This window comes from Peromyscus eremicus, chromosome 12 (genome assembly GCF_949786415.1).
Source record: "Peromyscus eremicus chromosome 12, PerEre_H2_v1, whole genome shotgun sequence".
NCBI lineage: Eukaryota > Metazoa > Chordata > Mammalia > Rodentia > Cricetidae > Peromyscus > Peromyscus eremicus.
In genome coordinates this window covers 78,740,897-78,763,526 of record NC_081428.1, presented here as the reverse complement: position 1 = coordinate 78,763,526, position 22,630 = coordinate 78,740,897, and the positions used below count along the sequence as shown (strand labels likewise).

The 22,630-nt window shown below is 45.8% G+C and overlaps 1 protein-coding gene across 1 annotated transcript in view; it reads left to right on the top strand.

Moving 5' to 3' along the window:
• Positions 1–21,605, top strand: part of Klhl6 (kelch like family member 6) — a 36,379-nt gene extending 14,774 nt beyond the window's left edge. Inside the window, exons 2-7 of the mRNA XM_059277272.1 lie at positions 3,024–3,189; positions 7,786–8,235; positions 12,976–13,213; positions 17,690–17,892; positions 18,898–19,111; positions 20,362–21,605. Of these exons, the coding sequence (XP_059133255.1) occupies positions 3,024–3,189; positions 7,786–8,235; positions 12,976–13,213; positions 17,690–17,892; positions 18,898–19,111; positions 20,362–20,663 (1,573 nt within the window). The 3' untranslated portion in view covers positions 20,664–21,605. The remainder of the gene's footprint in view (positions 1–3,023; positions 3,190–7,785; positions 8,236–12,975; positions 13,214–17,689; positions 17,893–18,897; positions 19,112–20,361) is intronic.
• The last annotated feature ends 1,025 nt before the right edge of the window (positions 21,606–22,630 follow it).

Genomic DNA, 22,630 nt, shown 5'->3' with positions numbered 1-22,630 from the left:
ATCTTAGTGAAGCAGAGAAGTTAACTCTTGGCATGAAGAGGACGGGGGAGGGATGAGCAGGGCACTAAGGAAGGACAGGCAGGGGTTAAAATGCATTTGACAGGAGAGGTGAGTGGGTGGGGGAGTGCTTGTTTATAGGGTCCACTGGTGCTGAGGCTGGGAGCTCTGAGGCATGGAGGTTGTAAAAGAGGGTAAACCATAGGTTATCTGGGATGGATGAAAAATTCCAGTAGTGACATTCAGGCTATTCAGGAGTAGTAAGTGGAATACGTGTAGAGGTTTATCCCTTTCAAATTCCGGGCCCTGGGTGTAGGATAGGAATTTTTTGGTGGCAGGCAGGGTTGGGCTCCTCCTCATCCACTAGAGGATGTTTGACAGTTTTTGGAGTGGCAGATGTCCGACAAAAAACCACTTTAAGGATCTCAGAAAGATAATTTGTTCACTCGCTCACTCACTCACTTATTTACTCATTTCTTTAGAGACTGAATCTCCACTGGATTGGGAGCGCTGTTCTAGGCACCAGGAACGCTGTAACCACGACAGTCAGTCCATTCAGTTCATATGGTAGCTAGGACGTTGAACTAGCGAATAAATAGTATACAGTGTAGTGTCGGGTTGTGAGAGTTCTGTGAAGGAAAGGAAAGTGGATAAATGTGGAGTGATGATTTTAGATTGGGTACAGATGAGCCAGAACGTCTTTGAAGGAATGACATTTGAGAAGGGACCTCAAGGGAGAGGTGATCCCTGAGGACACCGGAGAGCTGTGTGGCCCAGGCAGAGTGTTTTCACCCGGGACCTGACATCATCTAGGCGAGTCTTGGGCCTGTGGGGATGTCCATGGCTGTGGTGAGAGAGACATGCTGGATGACTTGGGCTCTGCTGTGAGGCATCCCTGATTCACTGTATCGGGCAACTAGCTTACTGCTCTGAAACTATTGGTCCATATCTTTGTAGAAAATACTTCTTACTATGTAATATTTCATTTACATGCTGTGGGGTGAATTTTTTATTCTTTTTTTTATTGAGAGGGGTGGGGGCACGGAAGAATATGTGTGTGGGCACACGTATGGAGGTCACAGGACAACATCTGGGAGTCAGTTCTCTTTCTACAATATGGATCCTAGGGATTGAACTCATGCCGTCATGTTTGGTGGTAGGCATCCTTACCCAGGAGCCTTCTCACCAGGCCTCTATTCTCTCTCTCTCTCTCTCTCTCTCTCTCTCTCTCTCTATATATATATATATATATATATATATGTGTGTGTGTGTGTATCCATTTTTTTCTTTTCTTTTTTTTTGAGACAGGCAAGCCTCGAACTTAGAGATCTACCTGCCTCTGCCTCTTGAGTGCTGGGACTAAAGTCGTGTGCTGCTACACCTAACCTAAAAATCCAGAAATATATATATATATATATATCTCCCAGGCTGGACTTGAACTCCTTGACCCGCATACCTCTGCTTCTTTGGCATATTCTATTGGCATGTATCATCGCAACTGTTGTAATTCTTAACAATTGTTGTTCTCATTGCTTTAAGTTAACATACAAAGAGTGGGTTTCATCATGGCATTTCACTTCCCTTACACTTCCTTTTTTCCCCTCTCCCACAAACAGTTACAGAGTTAGTGTCCTTAGAGCGATGCTCATGGAACCCAGACTCTGCCTTTGCTGTAGATGAAGGGTGGGCAGCATGCAGAAACTGACACCAGAGACCTGAGAGAGACCAGGACCCATGCTGGCAAGTTAAGGCTGCAGTGGTGTGTGACCCACTCTCCGAGTCTGGATGTAAAGCACCCCCAGCATGCTCCTGTGTGTCTGAACATTTAGTTCTTAGCTGCGGTGCTGTTTAGGGAGGGTGTGGGACCTAGCTGGAGGAAGTGGGTCTCAGGGAGCAGGCCTTGATAATTGCAGCCCGGCTCCACTTCCTGTCCTATCTCTGCTGTCTGATCTGAAAACGCAAGGAAGCCGCTCGCTCGCTCGCTCGCTCGCTCGCACTCCTGCTCCTGCAGCTGTCCTTGCCACTGTACCTTCTCTCCCACGGTAGCCTGCCCTCAAACCCGGAGCTGGGGCATTCGTCTTCCCTTAAGTGGCTTCTTGTTAAGTGTTGGTTGCAGCAACAAGAAAAGTAACTATTCATCCACTCCCATGTCTCTCCCCAGCTAAAATTCCCCTGATTTGATCTGGAATATCCTGCTTGTTTGAGCTTTCGTTGATATATAGTATCTTACTTATTCTTCAACTACATCAGTAAGGTAGGGATTTACCAATAACCATGAAACGGACGCATTGATTTGTGTTTCCTCATTTATGCTGTGGAGTGGGTGAGTTCAAGCGTTGTCTGGACTCCAGCCTCCCTCTGCCCGCCACAGCCATGGGGCAGCACTCCTTTTCAGCTTTCTCCTAGGCTTCTGGAAAACCAGGATGCTTGAGAATGACCTGTTCCTGGAGCGGTCCTTGACCGAAGGCTGTCTGTGGTCCCACAGTGCCAAGGCAGTGTCTTTGTCTCTTGCTGGGACAGCTGTGGAGTGCACCCTCCAGTCCCTGCAGGATTAGGCTGAAGAGGCCTTCTCTGTGGATACATCCTGCTTGTTTGTCCATGTACTGTTCCCTGCTTCCCTGATTCCCTTGATTTTCTGGGGAATACGGGTGTGGGCTACACTGGAGTAGGACATTATCCACTGCATGTGATTCTGAGAGAGAATTCAGAAGCCATATCTAGGGATGACAGCTCAGTTCAGAGTACAGGTGATCCCTGTCAGGCTAGTGATGTGCCACCTTGAACTACACTGACTTCATTAGAGAGCTTTTCTTCATGCTAGGCATTGAATTCGCATGTAGAAGGAACCAAGGGGGAAGATATCAAGAAGTCAGTGTGTCAAATGATTCAGTTTCTATGTTGGCAACTGGTTCAGGTTCTGATTTGGGACTTCACTGTTGCAGCAGGGCAGATGACTCTAAAAGGGGATCTGTTCAGGTCTGGAACCCAGAGTCCTGGAGGATTCACATCACAGGTCTCTCTTCTAGGGCCATGTTCTGCAACGACTTAAAGGAGAAGTATGAGAAGAGGATTATCATTAAAGGGGTGGATGCTGAGACCATGCACGCTCTCCTGAACTACACGTACACAAGCAAGGCTCTGATCACCAAGCAGAATGTTCAGCGGATTCTGGAGGCTGCCAATCTTTTCCAGGTGTGGGAACCAAGTTCTGTGCTCTTCTTTGAAGTGAATGAAAGCAAGGAGCCCCCAGAGACCTGCTTAGTTAGGCTGGCTTCCAGAGCTGTATCTGGAATTTACACACACACACACACACACACACACACACACACACACACACACACACAGAACAGAGAAAGAGAGACACAGAGAGATACAGAGAGACAGAGACAGAGATAAACAGAAACAGAAAGACACACACAAAGACAGACATACAGAGAAAGAGACACAAAGACACACACACACACACACACACACACACACACACACACAGGGATAGAGAGAGAGGGAGTGAGAGAGCAAGCAAGCTTACCTGAAGGTCAGAAGATGCTCGTTCTTCAGGCACTTAGTGACAGGTGATGGGATGGGGTGTTGCCTGCATCACCATATGAAGCCAGGGGTAGGGGTGGGGGGTGTGCCGTGGGGTGTGCCGTGGGGTGTGGTATCTGACTGCAGCACAGTGGCTGTCAAGTGTTGCAGCCCAGCTAGAGTCAGTGGTACAGCAGTTCTTCCTGCACACAACGTTGATCTTATCATAAGTGAGACACGGAGTTAAGGCAATGCAGAGGACGCCTGAAAGTGCTGTGGTTTGAAACCGAATTTTCTGATTGAAGAGACTACTGCTTGCCGTCACACCACGCAGCTTTTGGGTGATGCTGTCTAGATATGGGGGAACCGAGACACTGTGTGACAAGCACTTTGTGGTGTCTGTGAAAGAAGAGCGTTGAGAGGCAAGAAGTGTCACAGAGGGAGGACTTCAGAATTACACTTTATTTTAAAGTAATGCATTGTTTCTAGTCAATAATATTTGCTTTATATGATTGTAGCCATTACACTAGCTTCATAAAATAATTAGACTATGGATAATATCAGTTGCATCAATAATTATAACAAGGGTCCCACCCAAGTTATCGTCTTTGCCTAGGTCTAGGATCATACTAACTTGATTCCACTGAATTAATGTTGTCTCATTGCCTAGAAGTGGAAGAAAAAGAGTCCAGGTGTAGTCCAGGTCACTTCCAGGGACCAGGGATAAGTATCAAATCTTGTGCATGGCTTGGTTCTTGTGGAGGTGGTGTGTGCTTGTGATATAATGAACTTGGTAGTCGAAGGGAACAGAATCCAGAGTCTGAGAAGGTAAGTATCTCCGAGGGGCTCAGGGTCCAAGACTATTGGCAGTGGGATTAGCTCTGTTGAGGGTAGAGTCAGGAAGGGATTTGTAAGATCTGACAAAAGACAGGATCAGGGAAAGGAAATAGAAAATCCCCTCCAAAGCAGCCCCGAGGGATTTTGAGTAACAGGTGGCCACCAGTTTAGTAAGTTTCATTGGCTCAGTTCCCCAGGGCATCCTGAAGATGCCAGGCCAGTTATTTCCAGCTGGGCTGATTTTCTGATGTCCCTAAATCAGTTAACACTCACTGCCCCGACTCTCTCTCTGTGTGCTCACCATCAGCCTCTTTGACTGACAGGAAACCGTTCTTCCTTATGGGGAGGGGGCACTCACCAACTTCATGCTCAGTGTTTATAGTTCATCCGCTCCTGCCCACTATCCAACAATATACCCTCAGAGCAACCTTTTTGTGTCGAGGAAGGATTCTGTGTCAGGGAAGCTCCAGCAGTCCTTGTTATTTTCATGCTCATTTCCTTTATTGGGACGTAGTGGGGGATGCCGACTTGTCTAAAGCTGGGAACTGGCAATAGTAATAGCTGTGACATTTATTGTTACAGATACAGTGTCTGACACCAAAGTAGAAACTCAATGAATACAAATTTTATTTTTCTGAATGACCAAGTCTGGAGTAGTCATCAAGTCTCCCGATTCTCTCACAGTCTCAAAGCAGGTGTCACACAATAAAAAAGATCTACTTTTCTTTTTAAATGTACTTTTTAGTATTTTTATTTGTAGTATTTTTATGTGTGTGTGTGTGTGTGTGTGTGTGTGTGTGTGTGTGTGTGATGTGATGTGTGTGCCCATGCCAACAGAGACCAGAAGAGTATGTCAGATTTCCTGCAGCTAGACTGAGTAGCAGTTGTGAGCTGACTGATGAGGATGCTAGGAACCAAACTTGGGTCATCCTGCTGAGCCAACTTTCTAGTTCTCCCTAAGCCCCAGACTCAGTTCTGGGGTGTGTTGGGGGGTTGTCCTGGGGCAGCTGCTTTGTATGTCAGCTGATCTGCAGAGCTGGGGTTCATAGGAGTGTGTTGGATAAGCGTGTATCGGAGTGGGGCATCCTGCAGCCTGTAACTTTACTAGCTGGGGTGTGTAAGGAGCACTGTGTGTACTCTAGCTGTCAGAAGGGCACACCCTCCTACTTCCTGGGTCAGGGAGTGTGCCCGGCAGCAAGTGGCTTTGCTTACGTCATTCACCTGTTTGTATCCTAACCCAGGTGCGTTGTTTCTTCTTTGAACATACTTATAATCACTCGTTTGAGCTCTCTGTCTGGGATTTCATTTAATTCACCCTCACTAGATGTCGTACTGTAGAATTAATTTTTGGAGGAATTATGCTATCTTCGCTTTTCACATGTGACATCCTTGGACTGTGTGTACTTGGTGCTATTTGCATGGTTTAGTTTTTTTTTTTATCAGCTGTATTCTTTTAGTTGAAGTATTTGCAATGTTCACATGAGACTTAGGTGTGGTAGAATTGAGTGTTCAGAAAACAGTTCCATAGTCCATCATCTCAGAAGGCCTGGTGTCAACTATATATTACTGTTGGAGTAGGCTATTAATTATGAGAGCGACCACGTTGACATTTTGATGTTTGATATACTATGCAGGTGTTGTACTACACACACACACACACACACACACACACACACACACACACACAGACACACACACACACAAAATGAAAAGTTCTTAAAATGAATAAATAATCTAAATAGATACTCCTCAAAAGAAGACCTATAAATGGCTTTTTTAAGGCAGACATTTCTTCTGGTAACTGTGGCCATGTCTCTTTGATGGTATTTTAGGAGTTCCTGTGTGGTCGTGTCTCTTTGGTGGTATTTTAGGAGTTCCTGTCAAAGAGTCAGGTGTTTACTGTAACTTTTTATTCACTCATCCCTCTAAACAGGAAATTGGCTACCTGTGGCCATTATTTGTCATCTCTCGGTTCTTAAAATGGAGTTCCAGGAACAGCATGCTGGAAATTTATCCAAAGGCAAATAATATAAAACACAGTTTCTTGTTCTCATGACTGCCTTGCATGCCAGCAAATTCCTAGCCACTGGCTGGATCACTCTGAAGTGTTTGCTGACACATATTTGGGGAGAACTTAGGCAGTCAGAGAAATTTGCCTTCCCCTGTGGTCATAAGGTCTCTTGAGATTCTCCTGGCTTTTTCTTAGCTCAGCAGTGCAAGCCTGCCCTCTCGTTAGCAAGCAGGCAGCCATGTCTTTTACTCCAAATTTTCTATTTCCTCCTCTCTACAGATGTGATCTGAATATCCTATTTACTAATAAGATAAAAGCAATCCACTAAAAATAGTTCATTAAGTGCAATGACAGATGAAGAAGCGCATTCCTGATGTCTAGTACATGTTTTCTTCCTCTATCTGGCCTTTCCAACTTGTCTGCTGTCAGACTTTTGTAGTAGATAATGCTGGAAATAAAAACAAAATCACGACCTAGAACCTTTGAATTGCTTGACATGGCTGGGCAGAGCACCCAGCAGAGCTGTTACAGGAACCTCCACAGTGAGGCTGAGGAAGGGATGAGAATTATTTCCACATCAGAGAATTAATAATAATTTTTCATGTCTCCAAATACCAGTGCTTATAAACATTTCTCTGACTTAATTTGTTGCTTAGATCGGGCATCCCAATATGGTCCATACTTGGTAGTAAGTTGATATATCTTCTAAATCTCTCCTCTTTAACATTTTTATTCTTTGATAATTTATACATGCATATAATATGTTTCTTGATTATATTTACACCCTATTTCTCCTCTAGCTCCCTCAGGACCCACCCTGACCCTTCATTCCTCCTCCCAACTTCACAATCCCCCCTTTTTAAAAACAAGCCACTGAACCCAGTTTGTGCTCCGCATAGACTCATGGATATAGGCAGAGCTCTTGTTCTACACTGCCTCCTCCTTCTCTCCCTGTTTTGCACTTGTAGCATATTTACAGAAGAAATTAAACCCGTGGGAGTTTCCCACCATCTAGATGTGGTGGAATGTATGTTTATGCTATCATATGTCTACTTCTATATTTTTTTTCTGTAAATTGATGATTAGATCTAGAGGCTTAAATTTAGGAACTATAGCTCGATGGCAGAGCACTTGCTTAGCACATGCTATGCTGCGTGTTCCACCCCCAGCACTACAAAATAAACAAAAATAAATCCAGACATGTGATCAGATTTAGTGAACTGATTTGAAAACCCAACACATTACATTTTCCACGTGACTTAATGTAATCTTATAAGATGTTTTTAAATTATTCGTGGAGTTGTTGGCTGTGAGACTGTGCTGTTGGACATTAGGCTGTTTCTAAGTTTTTGCTGGCACACACTGATCAATGTTCTTGCGGACTAATCACTTCCTGGCTCCCTCCCTTCTGTTAGTTTCTGCAGCTGGTGGATGCCTGTGCCAGCTTCCTCACAGAAGCCTTGAATCCAGAAAATTGCATTGGAATACTGAGGCTGGCGGACACACACTCCTTGGACAGTTTAAAGATGCAAGTTCAAAGTTACATCATTCAAAACTTCGTTCAGATTCTGAACTCGGAGGAGTTCCTGGAACTTCCAGTGGATACCTTGTATCACATCTTAAAGAGTGACGACCTTTGTGTGACTGAGGAGGCTCAGGTGTTTGAGACCGTGATGAGCTGGGTCCGGCACAAACAGTCAGAACGACTCTGCCTCCTCCCTTGTGTTCTCGAGAACGTGCGCTTACCGCTTCTGGACCCGTGGTACTTCGTGGAGATGGTTGAAGCAGATCCTCTCATTAGACAATGTCCTGAGGTATTCCCACTGCTACAGGAAGCCAGGATGTACCACCTTTCTGGCAATGAGGTAGGTTGGATGTGAGAGGTTTCTGCATTTCATCAGCAATGTAAGGAGTTAGCCAGGGCTCTCAGAAATGCAAGTGACCCTTGCTCACAAATTCCCAGGACGGCAAGCAGGGGAGTCAGTCGACCCAGAAGCTGGGGATCCCTGATCTGTATAGTGAGGATGATATCACATCTTCACACAGCTGTGGGGAGGATTTAGTGAGAAATGGAAACCTCTCGGCATGGTGCCTGTCACATCCTTCCTCTGCCCAGTTGTGTGTGGTCCCATCCAGTCACCCTTCGGAAGGGTGACCCTTCCTTAAATTCTCCCACTCTAGTGAGAATTTGTATCTGTTGTTCTAGTCTGACATTGCCTAGATCCAGAGTCTATCATTTCTTTCCTGAACTCATTGAAATTCTCTAGCCCTCATCACTGTGCTCCCAGTCAGGTCTCCAGCCAACTCCTCCCCACTCCTGGGATGGTGGAAGATGCAGTGTGAACTTTGCTCCTGGCCTGACCTTTTCACTGGCTCTCCATCACTTCCAGGAAGCCATCCACTCTTTCTCCTAAAGTTCCCTGAGCTCTGCTCCACTAAAATACCTCTTACCCAGGTCTCTGGCATCTTTTACCACACACTTTTACTGTGTATGTTTGTGTTTTGTTTTTAAAAATTAAAAACAAATTTAATTAAAATCCACTTTTGAATTAAAATACAATCACAACACTTCCCCCCTTTCCATGTCCTCCCTGTAGCTCTTCTCCTATATCTCCCTTATGCTCAAATTCACGGTCTCTGTTTTCTTTGGTTGTTGATGTATACATTCTGCTGCGGTTTTGACGTACTGTGTCCAGTTTCCCCAAAGATATGTCTTTCCAGCCTTCAGGACAAGGTGGAAACTGTCTAAATGCCTTCTTCTTCCTATTCCTGACTTCTGCTGACTTCTGACTCCAAAATTCAATCCGAGGTCACCTTCTCCAGAGAACCCTTTGTGTTCTCATGGCCATTGGCTCAGTCTTTGCTCATGACACCAGATGCCACATGGTAACCACTGAATTATCATCTTGTAAATATTCTAAACTTGCAATTTGTTACAGTAGGAACTGGGTGCTCCTGGGCTTTTCATCTCTAGATCTTAGGAGGAATCCCTGGTGTGTTGTGAATGTCGATGTTTATGGATGACAAAATGGGCACTGAGAAAGCATTTGCTCCTCCCTGTTCTCCTTTGCAAATTTTGAAGATGTTTTTCACTCAGAATCTTATAAAGACAAGGCCGGGTTTAGTGGAGGAGCAAGCTCACCAGGAAGCTATAGTGTAGGGAGAGTTTGCTGTTGATTTACACTCATGAAACCACTGTGCTAAAGTTCCAAACCTCATCTGCAGGGTACAGTAGAAACCTCAGCCCAAAGTTGTTCAGGAATCGCATCTGTCTGCTACTCCTCTGGAGGATGTCTTTTATCTGTGTGGATCTCTGTATTTCTTGGTTGTTCTTAGAACAGTTTGCTACTTGTCTGTCCTTCACAGGTATCCTGAGTGTTTGGTGTTACAGGGTTTGGCCAACCCGGAGAGGAGATTTTCACTTCAAATCACATCATACTAACAGGCACAGTGCTGCTCATGTTGTCTGTTTCTTCTCAAACTGAGTTGCAGAGAATTTTTCCATCCATACAAGTAGTGGATTTGTTGGCATAAGGCTGTTCATAATTTCCCCTCGTCATCAGTACTATCTGTAGACTATGTAGTGATGTGGATCTGTACTGTCTATAGAATCTGTAGTGATGAATTCCAGATAGTGGTGCTTTGTGCCTCCCACCATTGGTCTTGCTAGATGTATCATACATTTTGTTGACTTTTCTCAATAAACTAATTTCTGATTTCGTTTTATTTTCTCTGTTTTTTTTTCTATTTAATTTTCTTTCTATTTTGATCCTGATAGAATTCTTTTTTTCTGTTTACTTTCTGGATTTGCTGTTTTTCCCTCTCTAGTTTCTTAAAGAAGAAGTTGAAGATCTTTCTTTCTCCTACCATTATTACCCCATATGGAATAACTACATAATGAATTACCCTACAACTTCACAGTTTAAAGCAGCAGGCAGGGATGTGGATCCATGGTAGAATTCTTGCCTCACATGCATGATGCCCTGTGTTCAATCCTACACTGCAAAAGGAAAAAGAAGAAAGTAAAACCCAGTTGAGTTGCTCTGACTAAAGTCTCTTACCAGGTGTCGGTCCATCTATTATCTGTTGGCTTAGACTTCAGCAATCTCAAAGTTCAGATGAGATCAGAACTTTCACATGATACTCACTCACAGTATTGCTGGCAAGCATCAGTTCCTGACTGGATATTGGCTTGAAGCTGTGGTTTCTTGCCATGTGGTCATCTACATAGCAGATGGCATTCTTCCAGAGCAACTTACCTAAGAGAGACTAAGAAAGCAATCGCTATGAAAGCTTTAGTGCCTTTAGTAGTCTGGTAGAACACCACTTCTGCTGTAATCTTTTGGTTAGAGAGACTGATTCTGGACCAGTATAGAAGGAACTATATGGGCTCTGAGTTCCGGGAGGAAGACATTACTTGAGGCCATTATAGAGACTGGGTACCACAGTGATTTGTATTGTAAAAAACAGTAGTAGACAGGGACCTTGGTGACCTGTCTTGCCCATCCATCCATTCATCCATCTGTCCATCCATTCGTCTGTCAGTCTGTCCGTCCATCCATCCATCCATTCATCCATCCATCCATCCATCCATCCATCCATCCATCCATCCATCCACTGACTCTTAGAAACTCACAAGGCCCAGATACTGTTCTTGGTGCTGAGAATCCATTAGAGAAAAAGGGATGTCCTCATAGTAAATTATAAGACTGTCTTTGAAGCCTTGCCTACAGCACCGAAATCCTCACTGAACAAAGATGACCAGCTTGTGTTGTAGCCTGTGTCAGCTGTGGGGAGGGAAGGTTTGGGGACAGAAACCAGACTGATGTTGGGAAGAAAGCTGCAGAGAAGCAGAGTTGTCTATGGCGCCAACTCATTGCTTAAGTCCTTGGTACCTTCAAGTGTCTCTAAGTTCTGTGGTCCACTGCTCCCCTCCTTCCTCTGTGGACTTTCTACTGTCTATGCTCTAAGGCTCAACACAGTAGTGAGGATTTATCCTGTCTCATGTCTCCCCACTCTTCCTTTGAACTCACAACTAACAGGCCCACTACAAGTGTTATGGCCACAGTCCAAAGTAAAAAACCAGGGATGCAAAATTGACTGGATCTGGCTCTTTAGCACAGAAGAGCAAATAACAAACAAATTTTCTGGAAAAGCAAAGGTGGGGTGTTGGCTGATGCTTTGTGAGCTTTTCTTCGGGAGACACAAACTACCAGATTCACTCTAGATAGGGCACTAATGGCAGACCAAAATAACGGTTCCACCGAAGTTCAACTTGGTGAGCTAATAGTTTATTGTACTTACTTACAGAGCATGGGTGAGGGTGACCCCCAAGCAGCTGCATCACTGAAAAGTCTCACCTCATTATGAATGGTGACGTTATGCAAACTGTGCCATGGAGTCCCATTTTCACTTAACCATTGACTTCCTATTTGCTGTAGCATTTCCCAAGATCACTTGCAGCTGGAGGGGAATAATGGTTGGACCCCCAGATAAAGGCCCCTCTTCCTTCTACTAGGGAATGTTAGCAGTATCAGTGACCATCTCCATAAACTCATCACTGTAATATTATGTAGTGAGCTTGGCCTAGGGTTTGGTGTATAGTGAGTATCAGAGCACAGACCCTCTTACTGTTCCTTCCCCCCCCCCCCCCAAATGAGCCTCCACTGCCCCCAGCTATCTTTCTAGGACAAACAGTTGGTAAAGAAAAAAAAAAAAGCATTCAGTGCTACAGGCTGGTAGGCCCTCCCCTTGTACCAGCAGGACAAGCTTCTGGTCCTTCCTGCTGCCTGCTCCATGACCCTTGGCAGGTAGGATAGGACAGACTGTAGTGCCTGTGTGGAGCTTGCCTATCTCCTGAAAATCCATGAGTCAGAAACACCTTTTCTTCTTGGGATTTGAAGCAAAGACTCTCTGTCTCTGTCTCCCCCAACCCCTCATAACATACTCTCTCATACACACTCATTCTCTCTCTCCCATCACACACACACACACACACACACACACACACACTCACACACACTCATTCTCTCTCTCCCATCACACACACACACACACACACACACTCATTCTCTCTCTCCCATCACACACACACACACACACACACACACTCATTCTCTCTCTCCCAATAAAGACCTTCTGAAGGGTGATGTGTGACAGCTCCTCCCCATGGGCCTGCCACCCTACTCTTCCTTTTTCACATTATGGCAATAGGTATTGAGTAAATGTTAACTTTGACTTTCATTCCAGGAGTTCAGGTTTCAGAGCAGGTAGTAGAGAAGAGGCAGGAAGTGCATTTGATGGTAAATAGACTTTTGTCTTAAAGTAGCAACAAAAATGACAGGTAACAATTTATTCGATACCTGTTACACAGCAGGCCCTGGGTCAACACATCCTGTGAACTATGCCGTTTAATACAACAAACCCACTGGGTAGTTAGCATCCAAAGCCGTTGTACAGATGATGAAACCATGGTGAAGGAGAAGTCACGAGACCAACAATGGTAGAGGTGGGAATTGGGACCTGCCTTCTGTGGTTCCACAGCCTAAGCGCCACACCATCGTGCTGTGTTCCCTCTGCCCACACATCCTCTCGTTGATTTCTAGATTATTTCAGAGCGCACCAAGCCCAGGATGCATGAGTTCCAGTCTGAGGTGTTCATGATTATTGGCGGCTGTACCAAAGAGGAACGATTTGTGGCAGAGGTAACCTGCCTGGACCCCCTGAGGCGCAGTCGCCTGGAGGTGGCCAAGCTCCCACTGACAGAGCATGAGCTGGAGAGTGAGAATAAGAAGTGGGTGGAGTTTGCCTGTGTGACGTTAAAAAATGAGGTCTACATCTCAGGTAAGCGGGAGGCTGGGATCAAAGCAGTCCCCCATAGCGTCCTACACTTCCCTAAGTGGAAACCAACCAACCGCCCTGCAAGAATGTCTGAGTTCACCGTGGTCTAGCTCTGTGGGTCAGGATATGGGACCAGGAGCTTAGGTGGTCTTGTCCTGGAGAAAACATTATCACTTAATAAATACTGATATGTGAGCAGCACAGACAGCTCCAGCCCTCATGGAGGAACAAAAATGAGAGTAATATCAGGGCTTGTTCAGTCTGTTGTAGGCGCCGGCCGGGCACTGATCTGGGTATATGACTAGTAATGAAATGTCTTATCCCCCCACAAACCCAACCTTCCCAAATTCCTTAGACATTCTGTGATACATGTCTACTGAAGTAATATGAATACGTATTCATTTTCATTGCTAACTTAATCATTAACAGTTCTTTGTGCTCACCTTCTCCTTAAACGTGAAGTTCCATGAGCGTTAACACTCTCTCTCTCTTACCTAGCAATGAAGATGCTCAGTAGATGTTTGTTAATGACGCAGTCGCTGTCATCTTTAGAGCTTAGTAGGTGAACCAACGGCATGCAATTACCAGTCACAACGGGGGAGGCCAAATTATGAAGTAGGAGAAAACGGGGCTCAGAGAGGTTTTGGAAGGTAATGTAGGTTACATCCTGGTACTGGACAGGATCACCATCCAGGGCTAAGCCCAGTCCTTCTCACTCATATCCAAAGGAAGACACAAACATTCCCTTCCTAACCCTATGTATTTGTGTCCTCCAGAGGGTAATGTTAGCTGTTCTCCAGTTCTATTCTTAATATTGATTAGGCTATAAGTTTCTTTTTACTACAGAAATACTATATGATTTGAACAATACGGAGAATAGAAAGTAAAATATGGCAGTTTTTCGGTTCCATGATAAATCCCCATGTTTTCATATTTTTCATAAAATATTTTTATATTCTATTGGGATGAGTAATATTAGCTATTTTTTAACAAGTCCTGAGTCCCATCTAATGAATGAACACAGGGGTATGTGGGAGTGGTGGGGTCAGGAGGCCATCGCTCAACTTAGGCATTCAGGGACTTGGGTTCCTTCTGACTTGTGATTCTGCCATCTCCCACACGTGGCCTGAAAGAGAAGACACATCTATTCCACAAAGCCATAGCCTGCAAAGGCCACAAATAGTCCACTGGTGAGAGCCAATATTGTGCCCTTGTTTCCCAGAATAGATGTGGGGTTGGCAATGTCCACATTAGTTACTTGTCCAGGAAGGAAGGTTTGGTAATCAGAATTGATCTCTGCCACTGCACATGTATTTGCTGTTTGTAATCTACTTGAAAAAAAATACTCTAGCAGACATTTGCACACACATAGTTTCTGCACTCGTGGAAAGACTCCTAGAAGTGGTCGTAAGGTAAGTGAATGCAGAATTTGTCAGTTGCTATATTGTCCTCTACAAAGATTATACATTTTAGCCAGGCAGCAGTGGCACAGGCCTTAAATCCCAGGACTTGGCAGGCAGAGCCAGGTGGATCTCTGTGAGTTCGAGGCCAGCCTGCAGCCTGCTTTACAGAGCGAGATCTGGGACAGGCACCAAAACTAAACAGAGAAACCCTGTCTCGAAAAACCAAAAAAAAAAAAAAAAAAAAAAAAACCAAAAAAACCCAAACAAACAAAAAACAGATTACACATTTTGTAGCTCAACCAGTGCCCATTTTCTACATCCTTGATAACAGTTGTTATCACCAATTGTTTCTGGTGTAATAAACTAAATATATACATTTACACTCTTGTATCTTTAGTGGTGCTGAGTTGATTTTCATAGAATACTAGCTAATTGGATTTATTTTAAAATATGTCTGCTCATACTCTTTGGCTGTTTTTCTATTGCTTCGTGTTTGTCTTTTATTTACTAACTTTTTGCACTGGATCCAGTGACCCTGCTCAAGTTCATATCTGTGGCCCCAAACTAAAGCTACAGGCTTTTGACTTGATTTGCTTTGTTGAAACAGTGTCTCACTAAGTAGCCCTGGCAGCCTTGGAACTCTCTGTGTAGACCAGGTTGGCCTCAAATTCATAGAGATTCCGAACCACCTCTGCCTATGGAGTGCTGGGATTAAAGAGATGGTACCACCGTACTGGTGAGATTAACGTGAATAGAGGCCCAAGGACATGGTACTGAGCAACCAGCCCCAAGGACCACTAAGGTGTGGTCCTGCCCATCCATAACCCACCCCTTGGCGGGGCTTCAGGCTGACCTGATAAGGTTGTCTGAAAAGTTGCTAGAACTCTGTGCAGTCTCTTTGTGGCAGACAAGTTCTCCTCCCAGCCAGCGCTTTGCTCTCATCCTTTTTCATCTTCCAACGTGAGATTCCTGGAGAAATTCTCATTTCTGGGGTCCATGGTTTCATTTCAGTAGTAAGAGAGGTTGAGGGGCACAAGTGTCTCTTCAGAGTAGCTTCATTCTTGCCATGCGGGTTACATCGTGCCATTGTTCTCTACTTCAGAGAGAGAGAGAGAGAGAGAGAGAGAGAGAGAGAGAGAGAGAGAGGGAGGGAGAGAGGGAGGGAGAAAGAGAGGGAGGGAGGGAGGGAGGTTGGTTAGGTGGGCAATCTTGAAGAACTGTTGGAAGCATCTGTAAAAATTCACAAGCATGTGCCTTTGACCTAGACATCGTAATTTTGTGTTCTAAGAGAGTTGTAAAGAAAACATTGGCCATTTTCCTCTCAAATGATCAATTGTAAGCATTTCATATTTCCATAATAAAAATTAATTAAAAAATAGGACAAGGCCCACTGCCATCTAGGGCTGCAGGAATGGGTTCCTTTGCTCTGCCAGCTAAAGAAGTAAAAGGCAGGAAAGGACTGCTATGAGAAATCTTAGGGAGCCCCAGAAGAGCCGCCTGATGGCACCCAGGAAGCCTGTTCTCTCTTTGGGGTGCTTAAAAAAGATTTTCAGAATGGACTCAAATGAAGCTCAAGGCCATTAAACAGTTAAATAGAGTTGAAAAGAAAAAGCCAGGAGAGGAAAGCTGTAACTCTCCCAGCTGCCTGGAACCGAGGAGAGAAAACAAAAGTCACACTGCTTTGGCTAAGACAGCGTGGAGGTCAGCCAGCCGGGCACATGCAGCTCCGCATCTCCGAGGCTGGGGGTGGGGGTTGGGGCTTGGGGCTTGGGGGTTGGGGGTTGGGGGTTGGGGGTGGGGGAATGCCTTTAGAAAGAGTGTGGATTCCCAAAGCATTGGTTAGGGAGTTTAAACCATGTTAAAGTTCTGGCCAGCATTTGCCAGAAAAAGACAGGCGAAAAGAGCTAGCAATAGTCAGACCTGAGAAAGGCGCAGATGCAGCCCCACCTAAGGGTGGTCCAGCCTGGGGGCTGCCCGACTCAGGGAGGGCACTAAGGTGGGAATTCTGGGAAGGAAAAGGCACATTGTCTTAAGGTGGACCTGCCTTCCGGGGAGGATCCCCAGGCCCGATTCCGGCCTGTCCCACTGGATTAACCTTTGAGAGGAGGCAAAGGCTTGTCTCCACCTAGAGGTAGATTCCGTTCTTTGTACTACTTACTCTTTTACCTAGATTGAAGATGGAAGTGAAAATGATGTTGTGAGATCTCTTGGTAGTTTCTTCCACACTGTTGCTGCTTCTTTTTTTTTTTTCTTTTGTTAGAACATAAACTACCTTCTAACTTCCTGGCTGTCAAGGCCTATCACTCTTGCTCAGCCTTGCTCTCTGCTTCTTGGGGTCACAAACACTGGATTAGACTCTCTTTGGCTCCAACCCATCCAGACTGACGTCACTGAAACCTTCTCTGGGTCCTTTCACTTGGTTGGACCCCCCTTCCTGAGCTTTAGAGGCACAGCTCACAATCCCAGCATTTGTGGTACCGCTCACCCTCCCAGCTTTTGTGACACAACTCACAATCCCAGCTTTTGTGGCACAGCTCACCATTCTGCTTTTGTGGCACAGCCCACCATCCCAGCTTTTGTGGCACAGCCCACCATCCCAGCTTTTGTGGCACAGCCCACCATCCCAGCTTTTGTGGCACAGCCCATCCCAGCTTTTGTGGCACAGCCCACCATTCTGCTTTTGTGGCACAGCCCACCATTCCGCTTTTGTGGCATAGCCCACAGTCCTAGCTTTTGTAGCTTCTTTTTTTTTTTGGTTTTTCGAGACAGGGTTTCTCTGTGTAGCTTTGCGCCTTTTCCTGGAACTCACTTGGTAGCCCAGGCTGGCCTCGAACTCACAGAGATCCGCTTGGCTCTGCCTCCCGAGTGCTGGGATTAAAGGCATGCGCCACCAACGCCCGGCTTTTGTAGCTTCTTATTCTTTTGAGTTTGCTTTGTCCCTCCTATCAGAACTTCAGGATTTCCCCTATCTTCCTTTAGCTGAGACTCAGCTGAAGACTTTGTACTTTTAGAGTTTGGAGAATGCTGGGGAGGAAACATCTGCTTGATGTTTTTAAATGCTTTGTATCTCTTGTAGGTGGCAAAGAAACACAACATGATGTTTGGAAATATAATTCTTCAATCAACAAATGGATTCAGATAGAATATTTAAACATAGGCCGCTGGAGGCATAAGATGGTCGTGTTGGGTGGCAAAGTCTATGTAATTGGGGGGTTTGATGGCTTACAAAGGATCAACAATGTGGAGACTTATGACCCCTTCCACAACTGCTGGTCAGAGGTATGGGAGATTGTTTCTGTGAGTAATTTCAAAGTTTAAACAACAACAACAAAACAAAAACCCTGCCTATGGTGGTGGCTGGTGATCGATCACTTTGCTCCCATAGACATCTTGACTCTGAGCTTCTCCCTTCCTAGGAGCCATGAGTCAACATTACTGATCCAGTTCCAGTGATAGCGTTCTTCCAAGTGGCAGGGCTCTGTGTAGGCATTGTCCTGTGCTAGCGAGATACCCAGAAATGGAGGGAGGCTGAGCCTACTCTAAGATGGTTAACTCCACTGGTCGCATGTCCTGGCCCAGAATCTGTCTCCTCAGAATCCTTCTGTCCTGCAGCTCTTCATACCAGAAGCCCGAGGATCCATTTCCTCCACCTTTTGTGAACCTAGGGTCATTTGGTTATAATTAGAAGTCAGGGCGTATTTATTTTCTCCTTAATGATGAGCCATTTACAGGCCTTTGTGCAAGTCTCTAGCAAAGCTACCTCTGGTTAAAAACTGCCCCAGGATCAGAAAACAACCTTATCACCAGCGTTTCCAGACCATTCTCAAGTGCAGATTTCCTTTCTTATGGTCAGAGCTTGTTCCAGCTTCAGAAAGTTTAAAACGTGGTCACTGTAAGCACAAGGGAAGGATATCATCATGTTGCCGTGACATCCCCCACAGATTCACCAGCATATGTGCATAACCTTAAACCGACATTGGCACCTAGTAACTGACCACTGAATGAATATGAATATGCTGGCTTCATGTCCATAGACATTTAGTCTTGTCTGTATCTCTCCTTCCCTGAGAGCTGGACTCTGGCGTAAACAAGCAGGACCAGCTCAGACACAGCTTGCTCCAGGCTTCCTAGAGCCTGTAGAGACAGTGGGTTTTGTTTCTCTCTGCATTTTATTGGGAGCCATGGCTTTGTCCTTTCCATCGAAGCATGCCCAAGTATGTGTTCTGTGAGCTTCCCCCGCAATCTGAGCAGTGCACCGACTTCTTGTGCCCTCTCCCTCTGCAGGCCGCACCCCTCCTTGTCCATGTCAGTTCCTTTGCGGCTGCAAGCCACAAGAAGAAGCTGTATGTCATTGGAGGAGGACCCAATGGGAAGCTGGCCACAGATAAGACTCAGTGTTATGATCCTTCGACCAATAAATGGGTTTTGAAGTCGGCCATGCCAGTAGAGGCTAAATGCATCAATGCAGTGAGTTTCCAGGATCACATCTATGTTGTCGGTGAGTCAGTGATGACTTCTTACATCTGTAGCCACTGGCCCCCATGGCCACCTGGGAGACATGATACTATCGTTTTCAGATGGGTGATGTGGATAAGGCTGAAAAGGAGGAGAAGGTGGTTTCGGACCAGGCCTTGTTGGAATTTCCCTCGAAGTCCTGGAGGTAGAAATAGCCACACAAAGCATGGAAGCTGTAGTCAGTAGAGGAGGTCAGAGGTCACAGCAGGAGTAAAGTTGTATTGCAAACACCGGAAATACACAGAAATGGAAGCATGCCGTGTAACAAGTGCTCAGCAAATAGGAAACATTTGTGTGTTTTAGTTTACATCATGGGAATGTTCCTCTCCTGCTTGGTTTTAGGGGCCTAAAAAATGTACTTAGTTGAGAGGAAGCCTTGGCCAGCAAGACCACAGTTGGCATGCGATTTTTAAAGACTGGTGATTCAGTCCTGACCATTCCTTAGGATTACCAGGAAGCACTCTATAAAATTACAATAGCCAGGCCTATGCCAGGCGTGTGAAATGAGAAGGGAAGAAGGGTCTCTGGGAATAGTACGACTGTGTTCTTTAAAACTCCAGCTGATGTGAATGTGCAGCCACGATAGAGAACTACTGATTCAAGAGATGCCAGAATACAAATAGCTTCGGTCCGTGATTAATCAGGGCTAATCAGCGAAGGCATTGGGGGGTAAAACACTGGGATACATCGTAGATAAACGAAGCTCTGCCTTGCTTCAGGTCTCTTGAAGTTTTGCTTGTGGTCAGGCTCCCAAAGGTTTCAAAAATCCAGTATCAGGATGGGCCTGCTAGGTCGATGTCTTCGATATGTAATCTCTAGAGAGATGCCGTTCCTAGTTAATGCCCGGTTGATGACTTTTAGGAACCGCCTCTGCGCATGGTCCTTGTGTTACTTTATAAACACTGTGGTTTTAGTGCTTAGGGTCACAGATCAGAACGTAGCCAGGCTGAGGTACCCGAGGCATCGGCTGGGGTTCCTCCAGGGAGCCAGGCTTAAGGTTAAGTCAGGCTTCTTTTCGAACCAGATTCCCACCCGGTCAGAATTTAAAGGAGATGAGGTTTCTCCCACATTACTAACCCAGGGGTCCACTCTGGCTTTCTGGGAAGAAAGCCGCCAGTCTACCGTTTTCTCTGGTAAGATGGTAGGTAGAGCTGGCCTAATCGGAATAGAACTCTTGTGATTAGTGAGAAAAGACCCAGAGCGCTGCCCAGCGTGCCTGTTGGTTCTTTGCAGGCGGTGCCATGCGAGCGCTCTATGCCTACAGCCCTCTGGAGGACAGCTGGTGCCTGGTGACGCAGCTCAGCCACGAGCGGGCCAGCTGCGGCATCGCGCCCTGCAACAACAAACTCTACATCACCGGCGGGAGGGACGAGAAGAACGAAGTCATCGCCACTGTGCTCTGCTGGGACCCCGAGGCTCAGAAGCTGACGGAGGAATGTGTCCTGCCGCGCGGCGTGTCCCACCACGGCAGCGTCACCATCAGGAAGTCGTATACCCACATCCGGCGGGTTGTGCCTGGGGCCGTGTCTGTGTGACTGCCAGGGGGACCCAAGAAGGTGCCCTCGGAGCCTCTGAGCGCTGATTCTGCACCCTAGCTCGCTCAGGTCCCTTGGGAGCCTTAGGCTTGGCTTGGGTCTAAGGCTTATGGTGGGGGCACCTTATGAGACCAGCCGGGAATGCTTGTGTGACCTACCTCAGGATGAAGGGTAATGTTTAACATTCCATACATGCCTACCCGCCCTGGCCTGTGCCAGCCACTCATCCATGGTAATTCGCTGAACTGTGGTAATGACCTGCTGCCGGATAGTATCACGCCCGTCTTAGAGGTGAAGAAAAGGAATTTCAGACAGGCCAGTTTTCACCAGGTCACTCAGAGAGCAAGCAGCTAAGCCAGAATAAACCCAGGTCTTTCCATGTCAGTCGGTGTCTCTCACACCACACTGCTTAACTCGGGAAAACTGAAAGCCAGCCCCAAACTTGGCTGGTGTTTCTTTCTGGCAACGTGACTGAAGACAAGGGAATAAATGAGTTTTTCTGTGCTGATCCTTTTATTCCTTGTCCGTAGGAGACACTGGCCTAGGAGCCTTTGGGGCCACTTGTCAAGAGCGTCTCCAACGATCTCCCACCGGATATGTCTGCTGGGACTAGTCTGGGAAGGGCCATTTGTTTTGAAAAAGCTGAAAGACATGTCCCGTTTCCCCGACATCGTAACTGTTGTTTTTGATTACAGGATGTGTGTGCCATTTTGGACTAGGACTATCACGGCCAGTTAGTGGCTGGGATTGGGTGGCTCCGTGGATAAAGCTCTTGCTGAACAAGCCTGAAGACCAGTGTTAGGAGCCTAGAGCCCACGTGGAAGCTGAGCAGGCGTGCCTGCCTGCAGTCCCAGCGCTTGGGAAGCAGACCCAGGGCTTCCCTAGGGCAAGCTGGGCAGGTCAGTCAGTCAGGAGACTGTGTCTGTGAATGAAAATGGACTGTGATTGCCTGGAAGAGGGCTCAGCCGTGGAAAGTGGGGAGTGACTGAGGAAGTCATTTGACGTCAACTTGGGGTCTTGACACTTGTGAACACACACCCACACCACATACACATTAAAAAAATAAAATTGAATTAAAAATTTAAAAACGTTTTTGAAGTATTATCTTACCTTCTCAATGGTTTGGTGTCCTGGCCTCTCAGTGTGCAAATACTGTTTTGTGTTTTCTCTCCCCACCTCTCGGGAACACCTTCAGACTACTGGCCATGCCTTCTAAACAGTCATTATCCAAGATGCCTTATTCTCATGGTAGTTGTTGATTCTTGGCTGGGCGGTGGTGGCGCACGCCTTTAATCCCAGCACTCAAAGGCAGAGGCAGGCAGATCTCTGTGAGTTCGAGGCCAGCCTGGTCTACAGAGTGAGATCCAGGACAGGCGCAAAGCTACACAGAGGTTCTTGATTCTCTTTGTAGAGCTGCACTTCATTTCAGAGGGTCTATCATACTGTGCTTATACACCTGAGCAGTTTGAGAAGTTAGTGGAATTAGAGTTGATAGTGAATTTAATTTTTATTAAAAAGTTATGTCTGGAAGAAACTACTGTTAAAACTAGATTTTAAAACCTTGGAAATTCCAGTTATTTCTATTTCTAGCTAGATTTTTGAGGATAAACAGAAATGCACATCAGTGTGTGCATTGCTCTATCTTCTCGACAAGCATGACAGGTCTGCTCCTGGCTATGGGATGGAAGATGGAACGATACCTTTGTGTATTCTTTCTCCTCCATGTTCATACATTTAGAACACATCGTCACTCATGAGCACTAACCACATTCACAATATTCTCAACTGAAACAGTTTGCTCTAGTTCAACTCATCAAGTATTCATGGAGTCTTCCATGCTTGTTGAGACTCAGGTCTGACTAGTGAACGACAAATCCCTTCCCTAGAGACACTCAAAAAATAAGTAAAAGGCTCACCGGACAGTATTCTAATTCAATCTTTCCTAGAGTTAACTGAAAGTGAGAGGC